The 21,516-nt window shown below is 48.7% G+C and overlaps 1 protein-coding gene across 1 annotated transcript in view; it reads left to right on the forward strand.

Annotated features, from left to right (window-relative positions):
• Positions 1-21,516, forward strand: part of Ttll6 (tubulin tyrosine ligase like 6) — a 42,199-nt gene that overhangs the window by 2,930 nt on the left and 17,753 nt on the right. Inside the window, 8 exon segments of the mRNA XM_051158382.1 lie at positions 7,330-7,545; positions 8,707-8,747; positions 9,362-9,480; positions 9,598-9,728; positions 12,724-12,880; positions 13,752-13,895; positions 14,703-14,788; positions 19,942-20,167. Of these exon segments, the coding sequence (XP_051014339.1) occupies positions 7,373-7,545; positions 8,707-8,747; positions 9,362-9,480; positions 9,598-9,728; positions 12,724-12,880; positions 13,752-13,895; positions 14,703-14,788; positions 19,942-20,167 (1,077 nt within the window). The 5' untranslated portion in view covers positions 7,330-7,372.

Raw genomic sequence — 21,516 nt, forward strand, 5'->3', positions numbered from 1 at the left:
CAGCTAGTCTCATTGCCTCCCCCTGGTGGCCAACACAAGACACTTTCATGTCTGCCTAGGACTTGGTTGGTTATTGGAGAAGTCAAGAATGGGACTGGTTGGAAGGCAAGAGTAAGCATCAGTGTACAGTGTTGTAAAGTCTTCTAGTTGGAAAGGTGGAAGGGATATTTCTTATGCCATTAGGAGAAAACAAAGACTCTGCTGTTTGTTAAGACATTAACAGTACAACTTCTGGTCTTTTGTTTGTTTGTTTGTTTATTTGTTTTGGTTTTTCGAGACAGGGTTTCTCTGTGTAGCCTTGGCTGTCCTAGACTAGCTTTATAGACCAGGCTGGCCTCCAACTCACATCGATCCACCTGCCTCTGCCTCCCAAGAGCTGGGATTTATTTGTTTGTTTTCGAGAAGGGGTGGGGGTGGTGGCTGGTGGCTCATAAAGCTGTGCCTCTTCTTGCTTGGCTTTTTTCTTAATATATAATTTTTTGGAGACTGGGTCTTGCTTGTAAGCCAGGCTGGCCAGGAACTCTCTGTTTTTTGAGACAGGGTTTCTCTGTTTTAGCCCTGGCTGTCCTGGACTCACTTTGTAGACCAGGCTGGCCTCGAACTCACAGTGATCCACCTGCCTCTGCCTCCCGAGTGCTGGGATTAAAGGCGTGCACCACCACTGCCTGTCTTTGGCCTAGAACTCTTGTCAACCCTCCCTTCTCAGCCTCCCATGTGCTTAGATTGTAGGCACACATACCCATGCTGGACTTTAATTCTCTCCTTAGCTCTCCAAAGGACTTGGTCCGTTTTTATCTTCTGCTGTCCTTGCTTAAGGGGATTTTGGGCTTGGTTTTCATGACTTGGTCTCTAGTGATGGCTCACCTCCCCTAGTTCAGCTTAATGTAAGTATGTGCATGTACTTGGCCTGAGTGAAAGCTCTTCTGAAAGAAAATGGGTGATTGAGGGCTGGAGGGATGGCTCAGCGGTTAAGAGCACTGTCTGCATTTCCAGAGGTCCTGAGTTCAATTCCCAGCAACTGCATGGTGGCTCACAACCATCTATAATGTGATCTAGTGCCCTCTTCTGTACAAGCAGATACAGCACTCATATATATAAAATTTAAAAGTAAGTTGGAAAAAAAAATAAATAAAAGTAAGTTGGGCATGGTGGCGCACACCTTTAATCCCAGCACTTGGGAGGCAGAGGCAGGCGGATCATTGAGTTCGAGGCCAGCCTGCTCTACAAAGCGAGTCCAGGACAGCCAAGGCTACACAGAGAAACTTTGTCTCGGAAAAACAAAACAAAAAAAAATTTTTTTAAGTAATTAAAAAAAATAAATGGGTGATTGAATCAGACCTTTTTTTTTTTTTTTTTTTTTTTTGAGACAGGATTTCCCTCTGTGTAGCCTTGGCTATCCCGGACTCACTTTGTAGACCAGGCTGACCTCAAACTTACAGAGATCTGCCAGCCTCTGCCTCCTGAGAGCTGGGACTAAAGGCATGCGCCACCAACGCCTGGCGAATCAGACCTTTTTCAAGGTCTCTTCCCTGCTGTAATATTGGGTAATTCCTTTAATCCCAGCACTCGGGAGGCCGAGGCAAGCAGATTACTGTGAGTTCAAGGCCAGCCTGGTCTACAAAGTTGAGTCCAGGACAGCCACAGCTACACAGAGAAGTCCTGTTTCAAAAAACAAAACAACAACAAAAATATTGGGGAATTCCTTGAGTGTTTAGAAAACATTCTAAGTCCATTCCTGAATTTGATTCCCTGCATCCCATAAACTGGGTGTGGTGGTGCATGTCTGAAATGCCAGAAATTGGGAGGCAGAAGCAGGAGGATGAGAAATTTAAGTTCATTGTCAAATGTTTAGCAAGCTTGAGTCCAGCCTGGGTTTAGCTGGGCTAATTCTAAATTTTTTTTTTTTTTTCTGAGACAGGGTTTCTCTGTGAAGGCCTGGATATCACTGAAATCTCTTTGTAGACCAGGCTAGTCTGGAATGTACAGAGATCTGTCTGCCTCTGCCTCCTGAGTGCTGGGATTAAAGGTGTGCACCACTGTGCCTATTGTAATTTTTTCCTTTGACATCAGAAAATTAAAATGCTTTTGGTCAGGACTATGGAGTATGGGTTGATGGTAGAGCATATGCCTAGCTTTTTTTTTTTTTTTTTTTAAAGGGCCCTAGGTTCAATCCCTGTGCAACAAAAATGAACAGGTAGATAATTTTTAATTCAGCGGATGAATTAAAGCTGCTGAGTTAGGGGGGGAGGAATGGGAGGATACAAGGGATGGGATAAACATTGAGATGTAACAAGAATAAATTAATAATAAAAAAACAAAAAAATAAAGCTGCTGAGTTAAACAGCTTTTTATTCTAACTCAGAGTTGTTTGAAGGAAAAGCAAAACCCAAAGCAACCCTAAAACCGGCAGTGACACTAATGTCGGGTTCAGAAGGAGCAGAGTACTCACCCATCCTCCTGTCCCACGTGAGGTCTGGGCTCAGTCCCCAGTATTGCAAAAGAAATCAAAGCAACAGATGCCTGCTTATAGGCTAATCATATGCAGAAACAAAACTGCTATGTTCTGAAGTGCATGTGGCCAGGCACATCACTGAGAGAAGTGGGCTGCATGAAAGAAACCAGGCCAGGCAAGGTGGCTCAGTTTATTTTATTTATTTATTTGGTGTTTTTTTGAGACAAGGTTTCTCTGTGTAGCCTTGGTTGTCCTGGACTCACTTTGTAGACCAGGCTGGCTTTGAACTCACAGCAATCGGCCTGCCTCTGCCTCTCGAGTGCTGGGATTAAAGGTGTGCGCCACCACCTCGGTTTATAATTACAGCACTTAGGAGCCAGAGGCAGGAGGTTTGTTTTGAGTTCAAGGCCACTTACTGCTACATAGAGAATCCCAGGCCTACTCACCCATGGTCAAGGAAGAAAGAGGAGTGGGTGGGTGGAGGCCCAGAAGGTAAAAGGATCAGCCACCAAGCTTAAAGACCCAAGTTCAATTCCTGGAACCCGCATGGTGGAAGGAGAGAACCATTTTCAGCAAGTTGCACATGGGGGTGGTGGAGGACAAAGGATTATATGGGCATGCACATGCACACATACACATGCCATAAAAATAATGCATCCCGGCTCTGGTGGTGCACGTCTTTAATCCCAGCACTCGGGAGGCAGAGGCAGGCGAATCCCTGTGAGTTCCAGGCCAGCCTGGTCTACAAAGCGAGTCTAGGACAGTCAAGGGTACACAGAGAAACCCTGGCTTGAAAAATCAAACCAAACAAAGCAATTTAATTTAAAAGTTTAGTTTTTTTTTTGTTGTTTGTTTGTTTTTGTCTATAACCCCAGCACTGCCCAGGCTGCCCAGCTAAGATGGCAAAGCCCAGGTTCAGTGAGACTTCTTGTTTCAACAAATGAAGTGGTGAGCAACGGAAGACCGAACATTGACCTCTGACCTCTACACATGCATTCCTGAGCAAATGCACCTGCACAAGTGTACACACGCGTACACACACACTAAAAAACTGCCAATTCTCTCAATGCTACTTTAAACACAAAGCTGGTTTCTGTGTTACTGGCATTAACGAACGTGAAGGGAATATTAAGAAGAGGTTCTTTAGCCAGGCAGTGGTGGTGGCACACACCTTTAATCCAAGCACTCAGGAGGCAGAGGCATCCCAGTCTACCGGAGTGAGTTCCATCACAGCCAGGGCTACACAGAGAAACCCTGTCTCAAAAAACCAAAATCAAACCTAAACAACAACCCCTCCCCCCAAAAAAAGCCGCTTTTAATTATTGGCATGAAGGAATGTAGACCTACTTTTCAAAAAGAAATATAAATCAAGTTTTGTTTGTTTGTTTGTTTGTTTTTCATAAGAAATGTCCATTTCCTACTTCTGAGCAACTATTTCTATTTACTGAGGACCATGGCAACAGCCACACTTTCCCGTAGGCTAGGGGATGTTTCTGCAGGCTAGATTCGGGGTGCAAGTCCACGGAAGGTAGTGGTTTAAGGAGACGCTCTTTCGGGAGCATTCGGAGAGAAGGCGTTAGGACTCAGGCTTCGGAATAAAATGTGTTGCAGAGTATGAGGGGAGAGAGAAAGCAAGTGTGTGTGTGTGTCTGTGTGTCTGTGTCTGTGAGAGAGAGAGAGGAGAGAGAGAGATGTAGTGGCCCACACCTCTTGGGAGCTGGAGGCGGGAAACAGCAACCATGGCAACCTTGGGCTGGTGGACAGGGCTGGGGTTTGGTTTCTAGCAGGCACACTCCCAACCATGCATAAGTTCACTTCCCGAGGATCTGCTGCCCTCCATAGGTACTGCACCTACACAGTACACAAACAGATGCAAACAAAACACCCACACACATAAAACGAAAACAGATCTGAAGAAAGAAAGGGACCAACACCACGCTGCTTACAGCTATCAAAGGCTGTTGCTTGCCATTTTGTAACTGTTTCGGGTCCCGTCTAGGTGGAGGCAGGATGGAGGCAAGAAGACCATGTGAACCAGCTCTACCTTGAGAAGCACACGGGTTTGGACTCTTGCTCTATGTGATCCGTCACACAGGAGCGAACAGTTTGACTTTGTTTTCAACAGGGTCTTAGTCTTGTATAACTTACACTGGCTTAGAATTTGTGATTCTGCTGCCTCAGCCCCATAACAACTTTGCTCCTCTCTCCCTCCCTCCCTCTCTCCCTCCCTCCCCCCGTCTCTCCCTCCCTCCCTCCCTCCCTCCCTCTCTCTCTCTCTCTTTCGGCAGACATGATTTACTCTTAAACTTGGGCAAGGCCCTAAAAAAGGTAAAGACAACCCAAGTTCCAGAGTTCAAATTCAGGGTCAGTTTCTCCCCAAGTTAACATTAACCTTTAGGTAAACGAGCCACTCCTGTGGCAGGGCTTGGTAAAGAGGAGCATTGTTGAAGGCCTGGGGTGGGGGGGGGGGGGGGGGGGATGAGACTGGTCATTTATGGTTGAGGAAGGGAGCAGCCCAAGGCCAAGACTTGGTGTTCCCCAGTTCTCTCAAACCTTGCCAAGCGAGTGCCTGTTCACTTGGGAACGTTGACTCCTAAGGCTGAGGTTTCCTCTCTCGGTTGCCATGTTTTCCAAGAAGGGCCTTGGCCAGTACCACAGTTCTGCCCTCTTTCCCAGGCCTGGTGGCCAGCATTTATTCGGGACGTGCATGTAGGTTGCCTTTGTGGTTAGAAGTGAGCAGTCTGAACCAGGTTAGGTTCAGGCAAAGGGCAGAGGGGAGCATAAGGGTGCCCTGGTGTCATCAAAGACATGGCTGCAGGGTACAGATGTTGTCTACAATTATTAGCAAGTTTGGGTGGAGATGGGAGAGGATTCCTAAGAGATCTTGAGGCTCTCTCTGCTGGGGCTGCTATAATTGCTCGTTGCTGGATGCTAGTTAGCTAAATTGTTAAAATTCTCCTGGGATGTAACGTGGTGAACACACACACACACACACACACACACACACACACACACACACACACCGGAAGCTAGATAATCTTCTGAGTCATTCAATCCCTGAATATTGTCTTTTATTTGTTTTGAAGACAGAGTCTCCTATAGTCCAGCCTGGCCTCCAACTCCAGATTCACTGAGGATGACCTTGAACCCCTGACCCTCTTGTGTTCACCTCCCACGTGCTGGGAATTACAGGTGCATGCCACCATGCCTGGCCCTGGCTGTTATCTTAAGAGAAGACTCACCCACAGACAAAATGTAGATGGAGGGGGACACACCCGTAGCTCTCGAGTTTGGGGGGTAGGGATGAAAAAGGAGAATTGGCAGAAGTTTGAGGCCAGCCTGGGCTACATAGTGAAACACTGTCTCAAACCAAACAGACAAACAAGAGACAAAAATAAATCCCTAAAGAAGCAAAAGACCATCTATACAGAAATGCGTGTTTCTTGTCTTGTGCGTGTTTCTTGTCTTGCTTCTTCAAGAGACATGGGCTCAAGGATCCTCCTGCCTCAGCCTCCCTGGTAGCCAGACCCTAGCCACCACTCCCAGCTTGAAGTGTGCTTATAGGCAAGGGTTGGTGTAATTTAGGCACCTTCCTTCTGTGGAGTGTTACATAGCTATTAAAAACTCGGAACATGCAGCAGGATGCAGTGGCTCACACCTTTAATTATTCCCAACACTCAGGGAGGCAGAGGCAGGCACCTGTGAGTTCGAGGCCAGCCTGGTCTACAGGGAGTATGCTGGTCATCAAGATGGCCGTGGGTGATGTCTACCCTCCCATTGTTAGGGCCTCCTTCTTTTTTTTTTTTTCTTCTTCAAGACAGGATCTCTCTGTGTAGCCTTGACTGTCCTGGACTCACTTTGTAGACCAGACTGTCCTCAGACTCCCAGGGATCTGCCTGCCTCTGCCTCCCGAGTGCCAGGATTAAAGGCACGCGCCACCATGCCCGACTGTTAAGGCCTTCTTTACCATGATTTCAATAATAATCTGAAAGATAAAGATATTTATTTGTAATAATTTAATGCAAAGGGGGTGTGTGGGCAGGACAGGTAGTAAGCAGCAAAAAGCCTGCAGACAATCAAAGGCTGGAGAGATGAGGTTGGTGAGAGTTGGGAGAACGGAAGTGGAGCACTGTGAAATGGGCCTCATGGGCCATAAGAGCCTTGAGAATGAGGGATGGGGATTGGGGTGGGGTGGGGGGTGGGGGGTGAGGGGGCGAGGTAATGGAGCCAGGAAGACCTGGGTTGCATAGAGAACACACTTATATACATAAATAATATACATACATAATACATATGTAGTATGGCAGCTGGAAAGATGTCTCAGCAGCTAAAAGCATGTAGTAGTTTTCCAAAAGACCTAAATTCCATTCCCAGAAGTGTTGGGAATGGACGTCTGTCGATTTACAACCATCTTGTGTCTCAATTCATGCCTGCATCTTGCTGTGTGGGCGTTGAATGAGGCACTGCAACAGTTAACAGACCTCAGCCCATCTCAGCTTCACCCTCGGGACTCAGTCCCTCAGCTAGGAAGGCTTGAAGCTTGGTTCTGAGGCCGTCTCCAGGCACGCACTCGCTTTAATAATGAGATTGTTTACAGGGTGGCACCACACATAGCAGCTCGGCCTCTTTCTGAAAAGCCCAGAAGGTCAAAACCAAGGCCCGGGTTAGCTAAGTGAGTCCCCAAGGTCAGAGTCCTTGGCAAAGGTGGAATTAGTTCTCTGAGCGTGCCCCAAGGGTGCAGTTGGAAGGGGGGGGGGGTGCATTTTTATAAGCTACATCCAGTTTGGAACCCAGGTCGTCCACCCACATGAGCAAGGGAATGAGTGCCCCCTGCAGGTGGACCCACGTAACTGCTGTTCGCTCTGCCCTCTCTCCAGGGAGGGCTGGTGTTTCCCCAGAGCCTCCTCCGGAGCTAGGAAGATGCTACAGGGCCTGACTTCGGGAAGTGAGGAAGAGGTGGATGAGAGGGAGAGTTCCATAGAAGATCCAGAAGACCTAAAAGAACTTGTCACCCTGGCTTTTGTGAGAGAGAACACACAAAAGAGGCTTCAGAACGCCCAGCAGCATGGCAAAAAGAAGAGGAAGAAAAAAAGGTTAGGATTGAAAAAACGAGGATTTGAGGGCATGGAGGGGGGAGGGGCGGGCGCGGGGTGGGGGGTGGGGCGGAGGGGAATCCGTGTTGAGAAGAGCAGGAAGGACCTAGAGGAAAGAGAGCCTTGGTTGACCAGAGGGAAAAAGGAGACACCGAGCTTGTCCAGTCTAGATCACATCGCTTTCAGTTCACATAAAAGAAGCCACTTTTTTTTTTAGTGTTCTGTTTTATGGAATCCCATAATAGTGCATATATATATATATATATATAAATAACCTGGAGTCACACCTTGTTCTAATTTTCGTTCTATTTGTGTTTACAATGTTCTTTAAAGACTGGGTGGGGAGGGAGCTCCTTACTGAAGGAGTTAGAAAAAATTCCCTTCATAAATGCAAGCTCCCGTGTGTATCCTGGGGATTTTACATACTTGTGGTGTAACTGGACCATGGTGGCTTGCCAGCCCCGGCAGCAGTGTGTGCCTTTGAGTTCTGGGTTAATATTCTGCTGTGTCTTGGGGGAAAGCCTGCCTACTTTCTCAGTAGCTTCCTTTAGTGGGGAGAAGGAGAAGGCAATATTTTAGCCAAAAATATGCGATTATTTAAAAATTCCTGTCCTCGATGGGCTGATGGTGTAAAAGCACAGGGGGCCACTGGGAATACGGCCTAGCATTAGGAGTGCCTAACTTTCAGGTGGGAGGCCCTGGGTTCAAGTCCCTTTACAGACAAAATTATAAAGGGGTTAAGGCAACAGTTTTTTTTGTTGGTTTTTGTTTGCTTGTTTTGTTTTGTATTGTTTTTTGTTTTTTTGAGACAGGGTTTCCCTGTGTAGCCTTGGCTGTCCTGGACTCGCTTTGTAGAACTCACAGCAATCTACCTGCCTCTGCCTCCCATGTGCTGGGATTAATGGTGTGTGCCACCATGCCCACCTGAGGTAATGATATTTAATATGAAGCCGCAAGCAAAATTAACCCTAACTGTAATAAATAAAGTATTGGAGCTGTAAGCTCCTGCCACTCTGCATCCTTTGCACCACTCCCCATCCTTATGGGTGGGCAGGCCCTGGAGGCTTAGTGTGGCAGTGAGGGCTTGCGTGTCTGGTCCCAGCCCTGTGTTCTGGCCAGGGCATCTGTCTGTCTTGCTGTGTGCCCTTTTCTCTTTTCCAGATGATTGGCGATCAATCTATCCAACTGCCGGTATGACAGCGGTGAGCATCCGTGTTGAAGGGATCTGTGACGGGGACCGGAGGATGAGGATGGGTCACTCCTATGCATGGCCGAGGGTGACAGGCAGGGTCTCCAAATCCTTGGTTCTCCTGGCTCTCATAAACTGTTAGAGGAGACTGGAGGTTCCGTCGTAAAAATCAAAGGCTTGGGCCACAGTGGCGCCCACGACGTGTAGCCTTGCTTATTTACATGTGTATTTGTGGCGGGGCCTTCACTGTGTAGCTCAGGCTAGCTCGAGAAATGTTGCTTCCCACTCCCCCACTAGTCTACCTCACTGATTAAGCCTGGCTCTAGATTATGGCTAAGGACTGACTGACGTTCAGGGTTAGTGTTTGGAGGCAAGCCAGAGGCCTGCTTCCTGGGAAAGGGGGGCCGGATTAGCTCTAACATTAATCCCATATAGCCCATTCCAGTAGCCTGCACTCTTTCTTTGCCCTGTCCGCAAGGCAAGATGGCTTCCAGTCCCAAGGAGCCAGCTCTCCTGTCCCAGTACCTGATCTGGGAAAGCATAGGAAAGGGACCTCAGAACGAGCTCAGAGCTCTTCCAGGCTTCTGCCCCTCAGACGTTTTTTTTTTCTCTTCGACTCCTTCCCAGTGCGCAGGGCCGCTCAGCAGTATGGCCTGCAAGAGGCGGGTGACAATGATGACTGGACCGTCTACTGGACCGACTACTCCGTGTCGCTAGAGCGCGTGATGGAGATGAAGAGCTACCAGGTGTGTCCCTCCCTGGACACCTTCTGGCCCGAGGTGGCTCTGAAGGGAGCTCACAGACGGCGCTCCCGTCTCGGCCGGGGGAATTAATTGCTCACGGAATTGTGGCTTCCTTTGCAGAAAATCAATCACTTTCCTGGCATGAGTGAGATCTGCCGCAAGGACTTGCTGGCCCGGAACATGAGCCGCATGCTAAAGCTGTTTCCTAAGGACTTCCATTTTTTCCCTAGGACCTGGTGTCTTCCTGCCGAGTGAGTGACCACCTACTTCCATCTCTTCTTCACCTCCTATTGTTTTTTTTTTTTCCTTCTTCCCTCCCTCTCTCTTTTGCCCTGGCTTCCCAGCTGGCCCCTTTCCCTTTACATACGACCTTCTATATTTTCCTCTATGGTTCAGGAAGAAAAAGAGTAAGGGTGTGTCCAAGGTTGAGAAAACACAGGCTCTGCCTGTAAAATGAGATGACAGTAGGGGCTGGGTGCCTTGGAGGTTGGACCCACAGTTAGGATGAAAGTTTGTTCTAAACCCTGAAAGCTGTTGGATTTGAACTAGTTCCAAGCACTTGCCTGTGGAGTTCCTAAAGAGAAAAGTGGGATTGTGGGTGGCCCCAGGGCAAGAACAAAGTGACCTCCTACCCTGTCCCATTCACTGGCATGGACAGCCACCAACCCTCCTTTTCAAAAGTAGACATCCGCTCCCGGTTATGTGCAAGTTCTCTAGATCCTGGCCCAAGGAGCAGGGTTGGGGTGGGGGTGGGGGTGGGGAGTGGCATGGCATCAGTGTGACCTGGAGTACAGTGAGGGCTTGTGAAAGGATGGTGGCAGTGAAGTATCACCATAATTGTTTTCTTTCTTTCTTTTTAATAATTAATTTTATTTTATTTTATGTGCATTGGTATGGGGACAAGGGTGTCAGATCCCTTGGAACCGGAATTACAGACAATTGTGAGCTGCCATGTGGGTGCTGGGAATTGAACCCGGGTCCTTTGGAAGAGCAGACAGTGCTCTTAACCACTGAGCCATCTCTCCAGCCCCAGAATTGTTTTCAAATGGACTGGAGAGATGAGTCAGCAGCTAAGGTGGCTTGCTGCTCCTGCAGAGGACCCAGGTTTGGTTCCTAGCACCAGCACTGTGCGCATACATACTTCCAGGCAGAACTCACGTATGAGGTGCTTTAAAACCCAAAAAGGTGTTTTAAAAGGATTATACTCACACTGCAAGGAATCCCATATTCTCTTTTCCAGCCAGTCTTCCCCAGACCAAGAGCCCTGGGGCTTACAAACGCCTTGCAAACACCTGGAACAGCCTTCAGGGCTAAAGCATCAACTTCAAAGGAAATGTGTTTTAGCTGGGCAGTGGTGCAGGCCTTTAATCTCAGCACTCAGGAGGCAGAGGCAGGGGGATCTCTGAGTTTGAGGCCAGCCTGGTCTACAAGAGAGTGCCAGGACAGCCAGGGCTATTACACAGAGAGACCCTGTATTGAAAAACCAAAAAAAAAAAAAAAAAAAAAAAAAAAAACAAACAAAAACAAAAACCGGAAGCATGTTTACTATTTGGATTTCCAGGCCATTCTGGAGCTGTGGAGTGTGGTACTTCACTGACTTGTCTCAGTGCATAGAGGGTTCCCCTGAGTTAAAGCATAAGGCAAGATGCATAGCAAGGCTGAGACACATGTAATCTATTAATTCAGATTCTTTACTTTCTCCCCTATTTTATTTCTTGAGAGAAGAGATCACTATATATCCAAGGCTAGCCCAAACTCTCAGTCCACCTGCTTCAGCCTCCTAAGTGCTAGGAGTATAAGCACATACCACTAATTCAGTTTTTTTTTTTTAATTAATATATACTGTGTCTCCTGCAGGCCAGAAGAAGGCATCAGATCTCATTATAGATGGTTGTGAGCCACCACGTGGTTGCTGAGAATTGAACTCAGGGCCTTTGGAAGAGCAGCCAGTGTTCTTAACCTTTGTGCCATCTCTCCAGCCCCACTAATTCAGTTTTAATTTGGTTTTCTTCTTTCTTCTTCTAAGTACATTAAAAAAAATTATTATTATTATTATTATTATTTTTTTTTGAGACAGGCTTTCTCTGTAGAACCCTGGCTGTCCTGGACTCACTTAGTAGAGCAGGCTGGCCCCGAACTCACAGAGAACTGCCTGCCTCTTGCTCCCACAACTTCCATTCAAGGGTGTTGTTTGCCTTCTTGTAGTCCTGGTGTAAATGAAGGTGTCACAATGAGACACTGAAGTGCAGGCGAGTAAGAACGTGGGTCCAGGTTAATGCTATTCTCAGGGTTCAAGCCAGGAGCTAAACTTCAAATCTCCTGTGTGTAAATCCAAGTCCAACTACCTGGGTGCTTCATTTTCCTCAGCCTAATTTTTCTTTTATTATTTATTTATTGTGGTCTTTTTTTTTTTCTTTTCTTTTTTTTTTTGAGATAGGGCTTCTCTACATGACAGCTCCGGCTGTCCCGGAACTCACTCTGTAGACCAGGCTGGCCCTGAACTCACAGCAACCCACCTGCCTCTGCCTCCCGAGTGCTGGGATTAAAGGCGTGCGCCACGGCGCGCCCAGCCTCACTGTGCCCAATTTACATCACGTAGCAAAGGAACACATGAGCCAGGCCTCACTCAGGTGGTATATATAGATGGTAGAAATGAGGGAGAGAAGCCAATAAATATATAAATATATAGCTGGAAGTGGTGCCGCCTGGGTTTGAGTCCAGTGTGAATTTCCTTTAAGGCTCGATGTCTCTTTCCACATCAGGACTTTGTCCCATTGGTAGCGTCTATTTTCTGTTGTGCTTTCATAAAGAACCTCCTGGGGTTAGTGAAACGGCTAAGAAATGGTTAAGGGTACTAACTGGTCGCTACACAGACAGACCCTGTCTTGAAAAAACCAAAAATAAATAAATAAATAAATTAATTAATTAAAAAAAAACAAAAAGAGTACTAACTGGTCTTCCAGAGGACCCAGGTTTGATTCCCAGCACCCACGTATATATGGTGCCTCACAGCTGTCTGTAACTCCAGTCCCAGGGGTTCTACACCCTCTTCTGGACTCCTCTGGCACCAGGCATAGTCACGGCTCACACACACACACACACACACACACACACACACACACACACACACACACACACAAACGCAAACAAAAACACCCATACACATGAAATAAATGAAAGTGTTAAGTTTCCCTTGTCGTTGCTCCCAAGCTAAAGATGTGCCTTGTCTCCTCCCCGCTGTGACAGCTGGGGAGATTTGCAGACTTACGGCAGGTCAAGAAAAAATAGGACTTACATTTGTAAGCCGGACTCGGGCTGCCAAGGGAGAGGCATATTCATTACCCGGACAGTGAAAGAGATCAAGCCAGGGGAGGATATGATCTGCCAGCTTTATATTTCAAAGGTACTTCCTCCCCGCGTGTTTATCGGCCACAGCGGCCGCAGGCTCTGTGGCAACAGATTGTGAAATGAAGTCAGGGGAAAACAGAGGTGGAGACGAAACCGAGCCCGTGGTGTGTCCTCGATTTGATCAGATCCAGACCTTTCTGAGTCACAGTGTCCCTTGCCCTGGCAGTTTCCACCATTGATCTGGCCTCCCCAGCCCAACCCCCTCAGCTCATTTAGGAGAAAGGAAAGCATCTAGGAGAGCTGGCGTTTCTCTCTGACTGGAGTAGGGAGTGTCATGGACCACAGTGATATAGCCCACTGCAGGGAGGGGTCCTTCTAGAAGGCCCCTTGCAAGAAGGCTCTTAGAGAAGTGAAGCATCCCTGGTAAACCATGGTAACCATGAATCCTGTTCTGGAAGCAACACCCCCCCCCCCCCGAATTACTTGGTTCAGTGGCCAAGATATCTCTTAGAGGGGGTTGCTTGCAGCATTCCATAGCTCAAGAATCCAAGGCACAGCCCCGGGGGTGTGGGGTGTAGGGTGTGCACGCCTTTAATCCCAGCACTCGAGAGGCAGAGGCGCGCGGATTGCTATGAGCTCGAGGCCAGCCTGGTCTACAAAGTAAGTCCAGGACAGCCAAGGCTACACAGAGAAACCTTGTCTCGAAAAAAAGAATCCAAGGCACAGTGTGGATTGGTGTCATCCCCAAGGTCACCAGTCAGGTCCTAGAGCCCATACCTCTTTCTCCTGTCCCCACCCTGGACACGCCTGCTCTTGACAGCACTAGGCAGTGCTGGAGCTGGCTCTCCGAGAATGAGGTGGGAGCGCCTCACCTGTGCTTGTTACCGCCAACGCTCACTTGTGTGACTTCTCTCCTCCCCATCCAGCCCTTCATCATCGACGGGTTCAAGTTTGACCTGCGGGTTTACGTACTGGTGACCTCTTGTGACCCTCTCCGGGTTTTTGTGTACAAGGAAGGACTGGCTCGTTTTGCCACGACCTCTTACTCCCACCCCTGCACAGACAACCTGGTGAGCTGAGGGGACATGTTGCCTTCCTTTTCCCCTTAGTGTGATAGCATCCTCAGGCACTGTGGAACTGGCAGACATCGGATGAATACGTACTGTGCTCCAAATAGCACAGGTTTCTCATTTACTCCTCCCAGGAGCCCTCCAAGACAGGGGCTATTACTCCCATCTTACAGATGGGATGAAAACTTGCAGAGCATAGGGGACTTGTCTGGGGTCACTCAGCTAGCAAGTGGTGAATCTAGGACTCGTGGCCAGGCCATCCTAACTGCAACACCGGAACTACAGCGCCATGGTGTTTCCTCTTGGCTTTTGGGCTTTGGAGACAGGGTTTCTCTGTGTAGCCTTGGCTATCTTGGACTCACTTTGTAGACCAGGCTGGCCTCGAACTCAGAGATCCGTGTACCCCTGCCTCCCGAGTGCTGGGATTATAGGCGTGCGCCACCACGCCCCACTTATCTTTCGGTTTTTCCAAGACAGTATTTCTCTATGTAATAGCCCTGGCTGTCCTGGACTCACTTTGGAGACAAGGCTGGCCTCGAACTCAAGAGATCATCCTGCCTCTGCCTCTTGAGTGCTGGGATTAAAGGGGAGCGCCACCACGCCCGGTGTGGAGTTGGAGTCTCTCACTCCAGCCTATGGGGTATCTTTGACCTCCTGTTTGCCCCTTTACATGTCTATAAATCCCCCTTTTCCTTATCCCTTTAAACCCCAAGGACTATGGGCATGGGGTGAGGGGGCAGCGCATGGAGAGGACACAGGGGCCTGTGCCTCGTCAGCCTGACCCACCATCTTGGGTCTCTTTCCCAGGATGAGATCTGCATGCATCTGACTAACTATTCTATCAATAAGCACAGTTCCAACTTCGTTCAAGATGCTCACTCTGGCAGCAAGAGGTAAGAGGGCCGCTTCGCTCCTCTTTCCCGGATCCCACCCAGACCCACTCACTCAGTCCCTGACAGTGTTTCCATCTTGGGTCACAGGATCTCTGCAAAGCCAGCTTTGCCTCTCAGCCTAGAACAGACTCTTCAAGTGAGCTCTCAGGGCTGTTAATCATTAAAAGGAGGCCATGCTGTAAACCCTGGGAGGCTGGGAGGCGAGAGATAAACGCGAACCGTTTCCCCCAGCAGAACACATACACACACCAAAACGTACGTTGTTACAGTTGCCCTCCTGACATTTCCAGATCAGCAGACTTTATTGATTGCTAGGCTGCCAAACGAGGCCTTGCCAGCTGTGATTCCTTGGTCTGTGGTTCCCTGGGGTGTTGCTCCATTAGATTTCCAACTGATGTGTCACCTGACCCCGTGGCCAGGCAGCCTTTTTCAGATTGGAGAAAAGAAGAGATTCCTAAGGGCCTCTCCCAGCCCCCGTGCCGCCCCACCCCCCAATAAGAGGCGTTTCTACTCATGTCATTGCTTCATCAGCTTGCGTTTGAGAGAAAGGTAGACCAAGAAATATGAGTGTGGCTGGGCAGAGATGGGGAGGGCAGAGGGAGTCTCCGTGCTGGGGCATTGTAGGGTTTTTACCACCACACCGTGGCCAAAGGCACAGCACCCAGGACCTGGGGTGGAGAGTGGTGTTGACGCCTATGTCCGCTTCACAGATGAGGAAGTTGGGTCTCAGAAATGGGTTAAGTCGCCCAAGGTCGTACAGCGCCGAGTGATAGAGTTGGGTTGAGCAGCTCTGTGCACTCTGCCAGCCCACGGGGTGCATGAGTCAGGGAGGCGTGGAGCATCTCAGCGCATGGGCTATTACTAGTAGAGCCTGCATGGAAGGAGAGGGTCCATATGGCTGGAGAGATGGTCTGTCTTTGTGTGTTTGTATGTTTGTGTGTATATATGCGTGTGTGCATGTGTGTATATATGTGTGTGTGTGTGTTGTGTACCAATGAGTGTATAGTAGATGGGTGTGTGTATGTGTGGCCTGTGTTATACCTGTATGTGTAGAATATGCATATGTGTGTATGTGTGTGTAGTGCATGAATAAGTGTGTGGGTATATGTGTAGTGTGTGCACGTGTGTAGGAATAAGTGTGTGTCTATATGTATGTATGTGTAGTGTGTGCATGTGTGTGTGTTGTATACCAGAGCTGACCTCTGACTTGCTTGTCATGGAAGATGCTTTTTTGTTTGTTTGTTTGTTTTTTGAGACAGGGTTTCTCCGTGTAGCCTTGGGTGTCCTGGACTTGCTTTGTAGACCAGGCTGGCCTCGAACTCACAGGGATCCGCCTGCCTCTGCCTCCCGAGTGCTGGGATTAAAGGCGTGTGTCACTATGCCCAGCAGAAGATGCTTTTACCTCCTGGTCTTCTTGCTCTACTTCCCTAAAGGTTTTTTGAGATAAGTCTTTTTGGTTTTTGTTTTGTTTTGTTTTTTTGAGACAGGGTTTCTCTGTGTAGTCTTGGCTGTCCTGGACTCGAACTCACAGCAATCCGCCTGCCTCTGCCTCCCGAGCGCTGGGATTAAAGACATGTACTACCATGCCCGGCTGAGACAAGTCTAGATATGTAACTAAGGCTGGCCTAGAACTCACTTTGTACCCAGGGTAGCCCCAAATTCCCAGTTGTCCTGCCTCAAGTGCTGAGAATACCAGTCCCATGCTGTCTGAAACTATTGTCACTTCTTCCTACCCAGATTGTGAATGCCATGGAGTCTCTTGCACTGGTGTGTATTCAGTATCCCTGGTCAGGGAGGCCTGGCATGTCACCCCCTCTTTGACGTTTGTCCACTGAGTAAGCCTCAACAAGCTGTGTTGTCTCTGAGCCTCCATTCCTGGGTTTTAAGGCACAGCCAACGAGATAACCTGCCCTTCCCTGTCCTCTTCACAGGGTCCCTGTGAGACTCAAATGACCCACACTGCAGACCAACATTTTACTACTATTAGTTTTCTTTAGTCTAAGGGCTTTCTTTCTTTCTTTCTTTCTTTCTTTTTTCTTTTTCCTTTTTCCTTTGAGACAGGGTTTCTCTGTGTAGCCCTGGCTGTTCTGGAACTTCCTTTGTAGACCGCCAGGGCTATTGCACAGAGAAACCCTGTCTGGAAAAAAAATCAAACCAACCAAACAAAAACATTGAAATCATAACATGCTTCAGGCCCTCAGACTCTGATGGACAGAGTGTTGTGGGGGCAACCTGATCAAAATAAAATGTGGATGGACACTTCTGGGAATATTTCCCCCTCTGGCAGGACTGAATTCAACCCAAGGCCTTGCACATGCTAAGCAAGTGTCCTAGCGCAGAGCCTATACCTCCTGCCAACCCTCAGATGACACCCGCCAGCTCGTCAACTTGCCCTGCTCTGACCTCTCTGCTCTTGCTTGGGCCCCCCCTCCATTGGAGCAGTCCTCTGGCCCGAGGGTCTCCGCCCTGGCCTCTCTTGGCTCAGCCTCTCTCCCCTAGAGACCCATCTCTCAGTCAGTTCAGCAAGTGTGCCAGGGAGAGCCTGATTTTATGATCGAGCCACACCCACAAGCCTTTCAGCCATGCACAGATTAATCCATTTAAGAGGGCAGAGGCCTCCCAGAGGTCAGGTCTCCCAACACTACAGCACTGGGGGGCAGGGGCTAAGCTTCTAACACATGAGCTTGGAGGGACATGTTCACCCCATAATATGTCCTGACCTTCACTGTGCTTCTCACATTGCTCCTTCCCCTCTTCCTTCCTCCCCCCCCCCCCCCCCCCCCCACCTCCTCATCTGCTGAGACACGAGCCAATTTTTTTCATGTTAACCCTCTTGCCTCCTCAAAGTTGGCACCTGGGCCCAAGCCCACCCCTGGCTTGGCCCCCACCTTCCCACTGGGGTTCCAGGTCAGTAGGAGGAACAGGACTCCAGTTGGAGAGGAAAAAGATAGAGAAACCATGAGCTTGGAGGGTGTCCGGGCAGACACTAGGCATCTTCATCTGCATTGTGCCAGGTGCACAACTGGTGTTCAAGCGAGCTGTGTCACCCCTGGGCATCGGGAAATGGCCACGCAGAGTATATTCATGGTGACGGGCCCCGAGTCACCAAGAAAAGGTTATGTTGTGTTTTGTAACACGTGGTACAAGAAGTCAGGGAAGTGTGTAGTCTATTCCAGGAAATTTTATTTCCCAATTAGGCAAATTAAATGCTTCCTCCGCCCTCCCCTCACTAGAAAGGCTTGGCTTCCAACAATCTGGAAAACACACTTGTGCACATTTTGACCTGACAAAGGCCGGTAGAGAAATGGCCTTTAGGTTTAGAGGCCTTTGCTTATCTGCCTTTGTATAGACCCACCCTGGTGTTGACTCCTTGCAAGGTCCTTAGGCTTCCTGTGCCAGAGGTGGCAGCTGCACAGACTGTCAGTTGCCAGGCAGTCCCTCCATACAAGCTCCTTGGCTGGCAAGCATGCTCCTTCCTTTTTGACTCTTTGCTGGAGCCCAATGAAAATGGTTTTGGGTTTTTTTTTGTTTTTGTTTTTGTTTTTTCGAGACAGGGTTTCTCTGCGTAGCCTTGGCTGTCCTGGACCCGCTTTGTAGACCAGGCTGGCCTCGAACTCACAGCGATCCACCTGCCTCTGCCTCCTGAGTGCTGGGATTAAAGGCATGCGCCACCATGCCCTGCTAAAATTTATTTTTAAAAAACCATTTTCAGCCGGGCATGGCAGCGCACACCTTTAATCCCAGCACTCGGGAGGAGAGGCAGGCGGGATCGCTGTGAGTTCGAGGCCAGCCTGGTCTACAAAGCGGGTCCAGGACAGCCAAGGCTACGCAGAGAAACCCTGTCTCAAAAAAACAAAAAAATAAAAATAAATAAATAAATAAATAAAATTTAAGGCCGGGTGATGGAGGCACATACTTTAAGCCCAGCACTAGGGAGGCAGAGAGGCAGGTGGATCTCTTGAGTTCGAGGCCAGCCTGGTCTACAGAGCGGGTTCCAGAACAGCCAGGGCTACGCAGAGAAACCCTGTCTTGAAAACAGAACAAAACAAAAAAAAAAAGAAACAACAACAACAACAACAAAAAGACAAAACAAAATTTAACTAGAATTAATAATAATAATAATAATAATAATAATTATTATTATTATTATTATTATTATTATTATTATGCTGTAATGCCACAGTGCATACGTGGTGGTCAGAGGACAACCTACAAAAATCAGTTCTTTCTGCCCCGTATGTTGGAGGTCAAACTCTGGTCATGAGGCTTGGCAGTGGACTCTCTCTGACCTGGCACCTCAGGGTTCCCAAGACAGAGGTTTCCTGGGATGTGGGGCTTTATGTTTAAATACTTTGCTTGGGACAGCTGGTAACTCTAGGTGTGGGAATGCCTTGGGGCCTCTGTCCTCTGTGGGCAGCCCTAAAGCGGGACTTTGCTTTTAATGTCCCCAGAATATCTCTTCAGACGACTGAAGTGTGACCAAGGATCCTGTTTCTAACGGTCACCAAAGGCTGAGAAACCATTGCTAAGGAAGGTGAAGCAAACCAGTAATGTGAGGAGCGTGTGTATGTCTGTGTGTGTCTACGTGTGTGTCTGCATGTCTGTGTGTGTGTCTGCATGTCTGTGTGTGTGTCTGCATGTCTGTGTGCATGTCTGCATGTCTGTGTGTGTGTATCTCTGTGTCTGTGTGTGTGTGTGTATGTATGTCTGCATGTCTGTGTCTGCTTGCATGTGTGTGTGCGTGCCTGTGTGTGTGTCTGCATGTCTGTATGTCTACATGTCTGTGTGTGTGTCTGCATGTCTGTGTGTGTGTGTCTGTGTCTGCGTGTCTGTGTGCATGTTTCGTTCTTGAAACTCTCCATCCAACACCCAGCCAGCTCTTTCTTCAGCCCACAGGTGTTTTTTTGTTTTTTTTGTTTTTTTTTAGCAAGTTCCTAGGCTGTGTATCTGTGCCTACCTGGAGGTTCTGGAGGCTCTGAGCCTGTGATTCCTACAGGACCCCTACCATTTTGATCCAGCCTCTGTGTCACTCTGCCTTCTGGGCGTTGGTCCCCATTGCGTCTGGAGCCTTATCATCTCCAGAGTCTCTGGCTTTCACCATGCCATGGTGTTGGCTGATAACTCCCCACCCTCACGTGCTGTCCCTTTCTCAGGAAGCTCTCCACCTTCAACTCATACATGAAGACCCACGGCTATGATGTGGAGCAGCTCTGGATGTCCATAGAGGATGTCATCATCAAGACCCTCATCTCGGCTCACCCAGTAATCAAACACAACTACCACACCTGCTTCCCCAGCCACACACTCAACAGCGCCTGCTTTGAAATCCTGGGCTTTGACATCTTGTTAGATCGGAAACTCAAACCCTGGCTGCTAGAGGTAGGAAAGCTGGCTGTATGATCTGTCCAGGTCCTGGGGTCTGCCAGCTTCGGGGCCTCTGCCTTCCGGGTTCACCTGGATTGTTTGTTTTTTGTTTCTTTCTTTTTTTCTTTTTTTCCTTTGGTTTTGTTTTTCGAGACAGGATCTCTCTATGTAGCCTTGACTGTCCTGGACTCACTGTTGTAGACCAGGTTGGCCTCGAACTCGTAGCGATCCACCTGCCTCTGCCTCTGCCTCCTGAGTGCTGGGATTAAAGGCGTGCACCATCACCACCCAGCTTGTTTTTTTTTTCTTCTTTCTTTCTTTCTTGTTCACCTGGATTGTTTCAATCGACTTCTTTCCTTTCCAGTGTGCTTGCTGCCCACGTTTAGCTGAGAAGTGGCCACCAGAGGGGGGTAGACGGCTGAGAATTAGAGAATTCCTTGTGCCTTCTTGAGGTCCAACCAGATTTACAGGGGCCACCGGCTCCCAGGCACAGACTGCTCTGGTTCTCCATGTGTTTCCAAGAGGGCTGTTCCGCCTTAAAACTTGGTTCAAATGGAAGCTGCTTGGCCTGGGCCTCAAGGACCCGAGGTACCCAGTTCCAAACACCAGCAGAGAGGATTCCATTGTCACAGAGTAGGGAAGCCCATGCCAAACTGTAGGTAGGAAAAGGAAGAGACTTCCGCGAGGCTTCCCTTCCTGATTAAATCTGTCCTCCACAGCCCTCTCAGGCCGCCCTTCACGGAGGATACAGAGTTGTAGCTGGAGTTCCGGGGCTCTGCCCTCCCTCAGGTCTGTGAAGTGGGCATTGCTTGGAGCTCCCACTCCAAGGACAGAACGAGGTGGCGGCAGCAAGCCTCCAGAAGCTGCTGGGAGTCCATAAATGTCACACAGCACCTCTGAGCACTACGGAAATTTCTTTTGGCAGGAACTAGGTTTTCCAGCCTTCTTCATCTGTTTTGCCTTCAGCTCTGATTGGCTTCTAGAAAGAATCACTATGCTAATGTTTTTTCATCTATTCCCCTCCCCCACCTCATCTCCCCCCCCACCCCCCACCCCCGCTCTGTAGCACTGGCTGGTCTGGAGCTCTCTTTGTAGAGTAGCAGGCTGGCCCTGAACTCACAGAGATCCGCCTGCCTCTACTTTCTGAGTGCTGGGATTAAAGCTTGTGCCACTTCCTCTGGTGTCCTTTTCCCATTTTTCTCTCCTCGCCCCTCCCTGCCTCTTCCACTTCTCTCTTCTTCCCTTCCTCCCTTTTCCCTTCCCCTTGTTCCCTCCGATCTTTCTTCTTTCTTACTTTTTGGTTTTACTTGTTTGTTTGAAATAGGGTGCTGCTTTACACCACAAGCTGTTCTGGAACTTACTGC

The sequence above is a fragment of the Acomys russatus genome, chromosome 16 (genome assembly GCF_903995435.1).
Source record: "Acomys russatus chromosome 16, mAcoRus1.1, whole genome shotgun sequence".
Taxonomy (NCBI): domain Eukaryota; kingdom Metazoa; phylum Chordata; class Mammalia; order Rodentia; family Muridae; genus Acomys; species Acomys russatus.